Source organism: Otolemur garnettii, unplaced genomic scaffold (genome assembly GCF_000181295.1).
Source record: "Otolemur garnettii isolate 467f Iridium unplaced genomic scaffold, OtoGar3 scaffold00008, whole genome shotgun sequence".
NCBI lineage: Eukaryota > Metazoa > Chordata > Mammalia > Primates > Galagidae > Otolemur > Otolemur garnettii.
Window position 1 is genome coordinate 14,886,691 of NW_003852403.1, and position 11,102 is coordinate 14,897,792.

General features: G+C 52.4%; 1 protein-coding gene across 1 annotated transcript in view; it reads right to left on the minus strand.

Annotated features, from left to right (window-relative positions):
- PALD1 (phosphatase domain containing, paladin 1) overlaps nt 1-11,102 on the minus strand; it is an 85,951-nt gene that overhangs the window by 21,900 nt on the left and 52,949 nt on the right. Inside the window, exons 9-18 of the mRNA XM_023509606.1 lie at nt 10,744-10,843; nt 10,463-10,567; nt 8,289-8,384; nt 7,791-7,919; nt 7,243-7,359; nt 7,001-7,156; nt 6,503-6,685; nt 5,357-5,497; nt 5,082-5,153; nt 1,120-1,260 (exon numbers count right to left, since the gene is read on the minus strand). Coding sequence (XP_023365374.1) covers nt 1,120-1,260; nt 5,082-5,153; nt 5,357-5,497; nt 6,503-6,685; nt 7,001-7,156; nt 7,243-7,359; nt 7,791-7,919; nt 8,289-8,384; nt 10,463-10,567; nt 10,744-10,843 — 1,240 coding nt within the window. The remainder of the gene's footprint in view (nt 1-1,119; nt 1,261-5,081; nt 5,154-5,356; nt 5,498-6,502; nt 6,686-7,000; nt 7,157-7,242; nt 7,360-7,790; nt 7,920-8,288; nt 8,385-10,462; nt 10,568-10,743; nt 10,844-11,102) is intronic.

Below are 11,102 nucleotides of genomic sequence, written 5' to 3' on the forward strand. Positions count from 1 at the left end.
GCTGGGGACCAGCCCGTAGGCTCAAGGCACATTCTTTCCAGACAAGCTAAAAATCCACATTTTTTAATATAAAATCTGGGCTGTTACAGAAACATTATTTTTATCATTTAATGAGTTATTCAAAAACAATTTCTAACTGAGCATACCATAAAAAGCCCCTCTGAGGGCCAACCTCATCCTGAGGCAGCACAGACACACATCCTGGGATGACTGCCAGCACACAGAATTTTAACAGCAGTATCAGCTGTTACAATATGTGGGAGGTGGGCAGGCTGAATTCCTCACAGACCTTTCATCTCAGGGTGAGGTGCTCAGTCAGAGGAATGTCTGCGTGACTATCCCGCATGGAGAAATCAGCAGTGCAGGCAGCTGAGACCATCAGCTAGTAGCTTAGGCTAGAGCAGCTGAGATGTCTGTCTAAGGAGATGAGACTTGCTCTACCCCCCTCTCTCTCCTGCTTGTACCGTTGTCTGGCCACTTCACATGTTCCATTACCCTATGTCCTTGCTTCTCCTTTACTCAGCTTTCCTAGGGAAAAATCACTCCTCTCTCATTCTTAACCTTGACAGCTGACTACTAATTGCCGTGCATTCTTGCACATATTCTCTTATGTATACATTATGTACCCAACAAAAAGGCTCCAGGAAACAGGACAGGTGCTGCACTGTTCTCATGCTGCCACTAGATGGCCAACAGTAATACTAGGTGTAAGCTGCTTCACTGGCCATGCTGAAGTGCCTACTACTCAAGACCGGAGGGCCTCTATCCACCCACCCACCTCCTGCCCAGAAGCCCTGGGTCCCCAAGAATCTAAAACCTAGAGGTTAACAGCTGGCACGGTGGCAGCCTGGGTGCTCACTCCAGCTGGCCACCTCTTTGACCCCTGCAGCTGTTAAACACTTGAACATCAGCCCTGCATACATCCTACCGTATACTTCGGCATTAGGTGGGAGTGACTGGGGTTGGGGAGGTGTCCATTTCAGGGATCACCTCTACCTCCAGAAGGTGGAAAACTGACTGAGAGTCAAAGATGGGCCCACAGGACCCCAGCCACCTCACACTCCCGTCAGCCATACCTGGGCTGCGCACACCAGAGGGCACGTGGCAAGGCAGGCTTACCTGGCGGTAGGCGCAGATGATGATCTCCCGCAGGTGGTAGTGCATGGGCGTCATGGTCTCACTGACTGTGTCCAGTGCCGCGTCCACCTCCTTCTTCACACGGTGCCCATCGGGCAGCAACTGCACCATCTTCATTACCACCTAGGGCCAGAGGAGGGTGTGAGCAGACAGGAACCAGCGGGAACGGGTAGGGAGCCTGGGACCCAGCACCACGCTTGGCAAAGCCATAGGCCTGACACAGAGCCCGGCCTGCTCCCCAGGTCTCAGGCTGGGGCCACCGAGGGGGTTTCCTGGACATCTCTGCAGCTGGGATTCCCAAGGTCTCTTTGTTATTCTTTGATAATTGAGATTTCCTTGGTTGTACTGAGGATCAGTACACGATCACTCCAATTTGTATTAATACACAATTCTTAACATAAGTCCTGGCAATCTAAAATCCATGGACTCTGACTCTTTTTTAGATATTCCAGTGACTTTCCAACTTAAAGTCTGAAGGCAACTTTTCTTTAAGAGAGTATCAAATACTAATATCTTCAAATGTTGATAGGCTGTTACATAAGACCCACCAAGCCACAATTTAATACCTCATTCACTACAAACTCAAATGTTCAATCTGTCACAGCACATTAAGAAAGCAATTAGCGAAACTGGACTACCTGACCCAAGGTGTTACAGAGTGCATGCAATTCCGACAGGGAGAGCCACCAACAAGCAGTGGTTTTCTTTAGGAAAAAATTCTAATAAACATGGGAACAGAAATAATTTTAAATGTTTAAGATACATAGATACATTAAATGCACCACTATGACTCTAAATCGCCATGTGGTATTCTTTGTATTTATATTCTGAGATATGAAAACCGCCTCCCACACACCTATGGAACACGAAGCTGACACAAGGTGCTTATGAAACGTTCCTTCAAACAAAACCTCATCTGGAACTTTATAAAAGGGATAGGTGTCACACGCTAGGGCTGCAGAGGAGGGGGTACATGACAAGCCCATGATGAGGTCCTCGTGACATCCTCCCAACCCGTAGTGGCCCCCAGACACCTGGCTCTGGGGAACCCAGCATGGACACCACTCATCTGATATAAACTCCCTTCCATTCTGAGGAAATTGAGGCCGGCCTGGGAAGTAACCTGGAGGGCAAGGCTCGCCCCCAGGGCCCTGCCTCCAAATCTGTCCACACGGCACCCTCCGCAGCCTGCATATGACCCAGACCTTCACCTCCCCTCACGCTCGACTGGTGTCCTGCCCTCCACCCTTGCCCTCCCACTCCCAGTGGCCACTTTCTCATGAAAGTGTTAATCTGAGTAACTCCCAGGCGTCAGCCCCCTCATGACTCCACCACACCCAGTGCAGAGACTGTCTTCCTTTCACCTGCCCGAGGCAGGATTCTAAATTGATTGTGGGTCAAAAGACCCTTCTAGAGAGGGTCCCATCTTGTAGCCCAGAGGAAGGAACAATGCCCAGAGAGGCCAAGAAGAGTCTCAACAGTCTTTGCTGGGTCTTGATCAGACACTTTTTGTCCAATCACATTTCTATATGGCTGTCAATGATGCCTGTGTCATAAAGCCTCCATAAAAAAACCAAAAGGACTGGGTGCAGAGAGCTTTCAGACAGCTGAACACACGAGGTTCCTGTGGGGTCGTGCGCCCAGGGAAGGCATGGCGGCTCCGCACGCTTTCCCCCATGCCTCACACTATGCATCTCTTCATCCGCATCCTTTGTAATATCCTTTAAACAAACTAATAAACCCTGAGTTCTGTGAGCCGCTCTACCAAATTAATCACACCCAAAGAGAGGTCTGTGGGATCCCCAACTTGTACTGATCTGTCACAAGTTCTGAACAGACCAAGACTTAGGTCTGGTGTCTACAGGGAGGGGGCAGTTTGGGGGCATGAGTCCTCGCCCTACGGGAGCTGACACTACCTCCATATAGACAGTGTATTAGTTAAATTATAAGACACAAAGCTGGTGCCCGCTGCTCAGTGTGTGGGGAAAACCCACCCCACATTTGGTCACCTAAGCCTTTTTCTGAGCTGATAACTGATAGTGTTGGCATGAGAGCAGAGAAAAAGCACACATCTAGTGTTTCCTAAACAACAGGCAACCCATAAAATAGGAGAAAATACTTCCAAATCACATATAACTGATTAATTTGCAGAATATATAAAGAACTCCTAAAACTCAACAACAAAAAAAAATTAACAAGTGGGCAAAGGACTTGAATAGACATTTCTCTAAAAGAGATATGCAAATAGCCAATAAACACATGAAAAGGTATTTAACATCACTCATCATTAGGGAAATGCAACTGAAAACCATAATGAGATATCACTTCATACCCATCAAGATGGGTGTTGTCAACAAAACAGAAATCAAGTGTTGGGCTCAGGGCCTGTGGCTCAAGCGGCTAAGGCGCCAGCCACATACACCTAAGGTGGTGGGTTCGAATCTAGCCCAGCCCGCCAAACAACAATGACGGCTACAACCAAAAAATAGCCAGGCATTGTGGCGGGCACCTGTGGTCCCAGCTACTTGGGAGGTGGAGGCAGGAGACTCGCTTGAGCCCAGGAGTTGGAGGTTGCTGTGAGCTGTGATGCCACAGCACTCTACCCAGGGGGACAGCTTAAGGCTCTGTCTCAAAAAAAAAAAAAAGAAAGAAATCAAGTGTTGCTGAGGATGTGGAAAATTGGAACTTTGTGCATTCCTGGTGGGAATGCAGACTAGTGTAGCTTCTATAGAAAACAGGACCAGATGACCCAGAACTTCCACTTCTGGTATACAATCAAAAGAACTGAAAGCAGGGACTCTCACTGATACCTGCACTAATGCTCACAGCAGCACCGTCCACAACAGCTGAGAGGGGGAAGCAACCCAAGTGTTCATCAACAGATGAACTGGATAAACAAAATACGGCATATCCATATGATGGAATATTATTCAGCCTTACAAAGGAAGGAAATTCAGGTAAATGCTGCAACATGGATGAACCTCAGGGACATTAGGCTCCTTGAAAATCACAAAAACACAAATACTATATGATTCCACTCATATGAGTTACCTGGAGTCAAGTCCATAGAGACAGAGTAGAATGGTGGTTGCCAGGGACTGGGTAGGGAAGAGGGAGGAGTTGTGTTTAATCGGGACAGAGTTTCTGTTTTGCAAGATGAAAGAACTTATAATAGATGGGTGTTGGGGGTGATTGCACAACTACGTAAATGCACTTAATGCCATTGAAATGTACACTTAAAAAGGTTAAAATGGCCAATTTTGTTATATATGTATACTTTACCACAATAAACAAAGAAGAAGAAAAGAATCAAAGAATCAGCCAGAAGAAGGAAGAGGGAAGAGGTTCCAAGAGAAAGAACAGCATTTGCAAAGGCCCAGAGGCAGGACGGCCTCAAGAGCAGGGCAGAGGCACGTGAAGATAGTGGCCAGGGAGGGGAGGCAGGAGCTAACCATGCTGCCACATGCCAACTCTGAAGGGATGTTGCCACCTACTCTAGAAATGTCAAAGAAGATGACCCATGGCACATGGCAGGGATGAGACACATGAATGACTGAATCTGGAACAACAGTGGCTTTCCATCTAGTGCCCTAATCTAAAATAAGAACTGAGCAGGGCAGGGTGAATTGGGGCCCCCCAACAAGGTCACCAACCACAGCTGGGTCCCTGGGCCTGAAAGGCTGTCATCAACAGTGACCTTCCCAGGGCACACAGCCACCCTGCAGCAGGGCCAGGTGGGAAGGGGTCCAGCCCCATCTCCAATGGCCACCTGCCAGGGCCCAGAGCCAAACTGACCCAGTGATATGAGAAGAGGAGAAACTCTAATACGAGGAGGTAGAAGGGGTAACAGAGTTGGGAAATGCTTTGAGGACACCCAGCCCTGCTGGCAGGACTCTCCCTCCCCTCCCTAAGGTACCCCCAGGGTCCCCCCATGCCATACTCACCTGAAACTCGCCTTTAGTGAATTTGGCATCAGGCACACTCACAAGCTCCTCCTCGCCCACCTCAGGGAAGCCCTGGGGGAGGACAGCTGCTGGGACAAGGGCAGCCCCCCCCCAGGCTGTACCCTCCCCCACACCAGGAACCCTTTCCAGGGGGATGGACAGGACTGTCAGGAGGGGATCAGGGTGTCTCTGCCCCCTACAACACCTTCCCACCACAGCCAGTATCCCTGGGGCTTGTGTGCCCACCCCGCCCTCACACGGCAGGCCACACATACTCGCATGTGCCAGAAGACCAGCACTGCCACCACCATGGCAGTTGTGGTCCGGCCCTGGCCACTGAGGCAGCTGAACACGAAGCCGGTGCCTGGCTCCTTAGCAAGGGCAACCCGCAGCACCTCCAGCAGCCGGTCAAAGTCCTGGAAGGGGGGACCATGGTCTATGTCTGTGGGTGCCTTCAAAGAGGCATAGACTCCTGATGGGGGGCCCCATCCAAATGGTGGTCCCAGCAGCTATGTCAGGTTCAGGAGCCTTTGTGTACACACACAGCCACTGGGGCACATATGAGACCACATGTATGTAACAGCCACACTCCATGTACCATTGTAAACCCTCTCACCCCAAACCGATACACAGGGTGCACCTAGAGCCCAAAGTGGCCCAGCCTCCGCCAGGCAGGACATGCACCTATGTGTGCCCGCTATGAGCTATGCACCTGGAACCCTGGCCTTGCTGCCCACTTGTGCCAGACCAGCCCAGGTCTCAGGATGAGGTGGTGTCTTGCAGCGCACACCACCAGGGGCCACACACTGCAGGTGGCAAAACCCACAGAGTAGAGCGAGGAAATGCAAACCCAGGCACCACCACCACACAGGCACAGAGTGCCCACCTATGACACACCAGGCATGGATATATCCATGTACCTTAAGATACACAAACTACACAGATACCCACAAAGACACACGGGTCCCACACAAACCTGCTGATGCCATATGCAAACACCCTCAGAGCCACACGCAAACCTCTCACAGCATCCACACCATCCTCCCCCACAACCCTACACCTCACACCCCTCCTCTAAAGATGCACTCTGCACATTCACCTCCCAGTAGAGACAAAGTCTGTAACAGACTGCTGCGCACACACATACACACACACCATAAAGACCACAAACGTGCCTGCCCCCAACGCACACACCCCTGTAATACACAATACACACACAACACATGGTGAACATGCACACCTCCACACATATAACATATAACAAACGTGTGCACACACACAGAAAGCTTGGAAGGGACGTGAATAAACCAAGTGGGCCCAATATGACAACTTCACCAGACAAGCCCCAGGCCCCCGGGGAGCTGGGGTGGTTTCCCTCCCTGAACCAGGCCAGAGGGGAAGCCTCCTGCCCAGCCCCTCACCTCCTCGCGGGGGGCACAGAAGTCTGGCATAGGAATGCGGTGATAGGTCAGGCCAGGACAGGCCCCATGGTGCTGGCTGAAGACCTCTTGCGTGGTGAGGCACCTCTGGAACCTGGGGGTCAAAGAGCTCTTCGTGCTCGGGGGAGGCACACTCAGGTGGGCCTTTAGCTGGGTCTCCAGGGTCTGGGGAAGGACAGGACAGAGGGCACAGGGCACCAGCCCTGAAAGGCCAGTCCTGCTATGCCCAGGACTAGTCCTGGCTTCAAGGCCCATCCCTGACCCCCTGGAGCCATAAAGGCCCCAACTACACCTACAGTAGGGAGGAGACCAGAGTGCTAAAGCTAGAGTCACAAATCAGCCACTCCCTGAGAATGCTCCTCCCAGGGCCTCAGTTTCTCCACCTGTACAGTGGGAGGGTAGGACATTCTGAAGACCCTCCTGGGCCAACTCCCCAGAAGGCCTCTAAGGCAGGGGCTTAGCAGGGACTGGAGGCCTCACCTCTAGCTGGTCGGAGGCCACAGGGGGCCCAGGCCACCGCAGGCTGTGGGTATGCCCATCACACTCCAACACAGCCTCTTCCCTCAGGTTGACCCAGACAACCTGCCGCAGCTTCCTCTTGGCATCCGTCAGATAGGCCAGGATGCTCCCCAGGGCCTGGGGGACAGGAAGGCCATCAGTGACAAGACTCAGCCCTCTCCTCCCCAACCCCACAAGTGGACTGAGCCCTGAGGAGCAGTCACCTTGGTGCTGGGCTGGGCTGTGCCATAGATGGGCATGCGGGGCACCCGCCGGAAGTTGGCCACGTCCATCTCTCTGATAGTGCTAAGTGCATCCCGGGAGGTAAGATCATCTATCCCCTGTGGAGAGAGCACCAAGCCTGGATCCTACAGCAGCCAACTGCAGCCACAGAGAGGCCAGGACCCAGCCCACAGGGGCTGGCGTGGTGGTGGTGGAACTGGCACTTTACATTTTACAAAGCAAATGTGCACACCTGGAGCTTCATCTCCACTCTAACAAGGATAAAAGTGATAGAGCCAACTCTCAGATGAGGCTGCTAAGGCTCCAAGATGTCAGAACCCACATGTCCTGGCACCCTGCCCAAAGCCCTTGGATTTGAGACTGAGAAGAAGGTGCTAGAACAGTGGCCAAAGCTGGGAATGCTTCTGAGGAACTGAGAACAACCGCATTCTGCTCATGAGAGACTCCTGCAAGGACGGTGAGCATCTCAGCCCCAGGACCCACATGCCAGTTCCACCCTCCCCAATTCCCAGAGGCCAGTCACACTCACCAGGGAGCCCTTGGCAAGAAGGTCCCCAGGGGCCATAGGGCCGGCCGAGTTCAGCATCACAGGCAGGCGGTACAGCTCCGGGTGGACACACAGCCAACGGCTGAAACTGAGGGCAAAGGCCAGTGGGTACTGCAGGCAAGGCAGAGAGAGACGTGGGTTTAGGAGCGTGGGGCCACCTGAGAACTCCCTGCTTGCCCTATGCAGGAGGAGCCTGTAAGAGGCACCCAATGTGGCTCAGGGCAAGAACAAGGGGTTGGGGAGAGAAGACCAAGATATCAAATGCCGGGGCTATGGGTACAGAGGCTGGGCCTGGTAAGGAGGCCTGTACCTGGCCTGCTCAGGGACCATCCTCAATCTGGGTCTCTTCTCACTTCCCCCCTACTCTCCTCACAGTTTGGGGGGGTCCTGCTTCACAGCAAGCCAGTCACCATGGTAGGAGTGGTGGAGGAGTCCCAGAAGGAGCCTGGGAGGAGGGGACACAGGTCCTCCGCAACCTACCTGCTCATGGAGATAGTAGTTAAACAGGATCAGGTAGAAGTACCGCTCCAGGCTCTGCAGTGCCCTCTGCCGGGCACTGTGCTGGCTGCTGCTTCCCTGAGAGGAGGGGCCAGGAGGGAGGATGGGTGTTAAAGATGGGGCTCCCTAGTAGGCCTGTCCCCATCCACAGAAGGGCAGGCATTAAGCCTTGGAACCCCCTAGCAGACATTCTTCCTCTCTCGTCATGACACAGTTCTGCCATGCTGGAAATGCTTCCAGGCATCTAACCCTACAGCATTTGCTACAGGTAACCCATGGTGCAGGGACGTCTGCTGGAGACCACACCAGGCCCTGTGTGCGAAGGGACTGCCTCTAGAACAGGCTCCCAGCCCTTCACTCTGCTCCCACAGTTCCCTCAGTGTCAGGACTACGCACCCTCCACGTAGAGGGAACCATGTATGAACACCCTCTCCCTTTAGCCAGAAGGCTCCTCTGTAGAACTGGAATCTCCCCACAAGAAAAGACTCCCATAATAGTGCTGGGGGGGGGGGCATTATCAATATCCCTAATTTACAGAGGGGAAATGGAGGCTCAAAGAAATGAAGTGACTTCCTCAAAGTCACACAGCTGATGACAAATAGAGCCCAGTACCCTCTGCATAGTGGGCTGTCAGAGAGAACCCCAAGAGCCCATCTCTCAACCCTCAGATCTCGGGAAGCCCCTGTGAGGTCAGGGGCAAGTGAGATTCAGTGAGACCCTAAAGAAGAATCATACCCTTTTATGAAGTTTAATCCGATCCTTGGGAATCTTGACTAGGGTTCTCTGGCCCGCTTTCTACAAAGGGCCAGAAAGTAAATAATCTAGGTTTACAGGCTATTCAGTCTCTACTGCAGCTACTCAGCTCTGCCATCACAGGGAAGAGCAGTCATAGATAGTACATCAGTAAATGGAAAGACTGTGCTCTAATGAGACTTATTTACCAAAAAAATAGTGACAGGTGGGACTTGGCCCAGGAGCTATAATTTGCTGGCCCCTAATATAAACTAAGAGGAAAAAATCTTAACTACACAAAAGCCTTCATTTTCATGAAGGTACTCAATGCAAAAGTATTTACCCTGCTGAGGAGCTAGAAGCAACCAAACTGTCCAAGAAGAAGCGGTTGTTTAGTAAATCACAACAGGTGACATTCCAGGGACACCTGCTCTGTGTCAGGCTCCCTTCTGGGTGTTTCATGTATTATTTCTCACCTGAACCCCTCCCCAGCCGCCCTATGAGGTAGTTATCATCATGGCCCCCATTTTACAAATGGGGAAACAAACGCACAGGGTGGTCCAGTGGTTGCCCACGTCCACACACCTGCAAGTGGCAGAACCAGGACCACACCCCTGGAGGCTGGGTCAGAGCCCCTCCCCTACTCCTGTCAGCCCAACGGTGGCAGAACCATGCCTAGGGCTAAAGTTACACAGCCAGTGGCAATCTCAGTGATGAAAACCAGGTGTTGGCAAGGGAAAGGCTGAGGCTGTACAGTTAAACTACACAAGCAGGGTGCAAACCGCTTGCCCGGGCAATGTACGTAAGAATACCATAAACACAGGAAATGGAAGAAACCAGCCCAAAATGCTCACAACAGCTGTGCTGGGACTATGGGCAAATTTTTCCTTTCTTTAATTTCTCAATTTTTCATCATAGAATATTGCTTTTAAAAGATTTTATTTTAATCTTAAAGAAGAGCTCTTCAGACTTTAGATTCTTTCCATGCACTGTGAACAAACATTGTCAAGCCCACCTCCTCTCCCAGGCATGGGCAAAGGGTCTGCAGAGAGCTCGGAGCCCATCACTCTTCCAGAGCAGCAGCTGGACCAAACCCCAGTCTTTGCGAAGAAGCACCAGGAGCTTTATTGGTGGGGGGAGCCATGAGTGATCTGGGAAGTATCTGAACCCAGAGGCCCTGGCCAGCAGTCCCTTCCTCCATTCCTGTTTATTCTGTAGTTGAGGGGACCCGGTCAGGGAAAGTAAACTTCCCCTCTTCTCTGTCCTTCCGGCAAGCTGAGCACCCCTATCTCCCCTTCTCTTCTTAAGGGAGAAACAGTAGCTAGGAAGTCAGTCTGACAGAAACCAGTCAACAGGCCTAACAAAATCAGGCCGTGGGGCTCCTGCCAGAGCAGAGACTCTCACGCTGCCCTCCCACTCCTCACCTGGGCCACGCCCCCCAGCTGGGCGCCTTCCAGCTCCCTCTGGTTCTCCAAAACCACTTCTTTCAGGTTGTGCAGCTCTCCACAGGCAGTGATGGCTCTGTCCACCTGGCGCCAGATGGCAGGGCAGGGAAGAGGAGGGCAGGAGTGGTGGGGAGGGCAGGGTTAAGGGAAGACAGCAGGAGAGAAGGAAGGATTGGCAAGGAGAATGGGGGAGGCCCCCCCAGTGAGGGAAGTGGCCATCCCTTCCACTGCCCTAGCTCCTTGCCCACCCCCACGCTCACCTCCTCCACCAGCTTCCTTCCCTGGGGCACCGTGCGGAGAAAGCTCTGGATCACCTGGAACTGCTGCATGGGCAGTGGCTTGGTCTGTGGGGGGGCCACCCTGACAAGGCAGGGGTCAGTACGTAAGCAGGGCTCCCGATGGCCTCTGGGACGGCCATGCTGCTTATGGCCACTGGGAGGCACCAGACTATAGGCTCCTTCTGAACCATGTTGGAAGAAACAAGAGACATGTCCCTAACTAGGGAAATTGAGGCCCAGAAAGGTCAAGTGACTCTCTCCAGACAACTGAGCGAGTCTGGGCAAATCAGGAAATGAACCCCAGTTGCCCAATTCCCATCTCTGCCTCTGGGCTCCTGGAT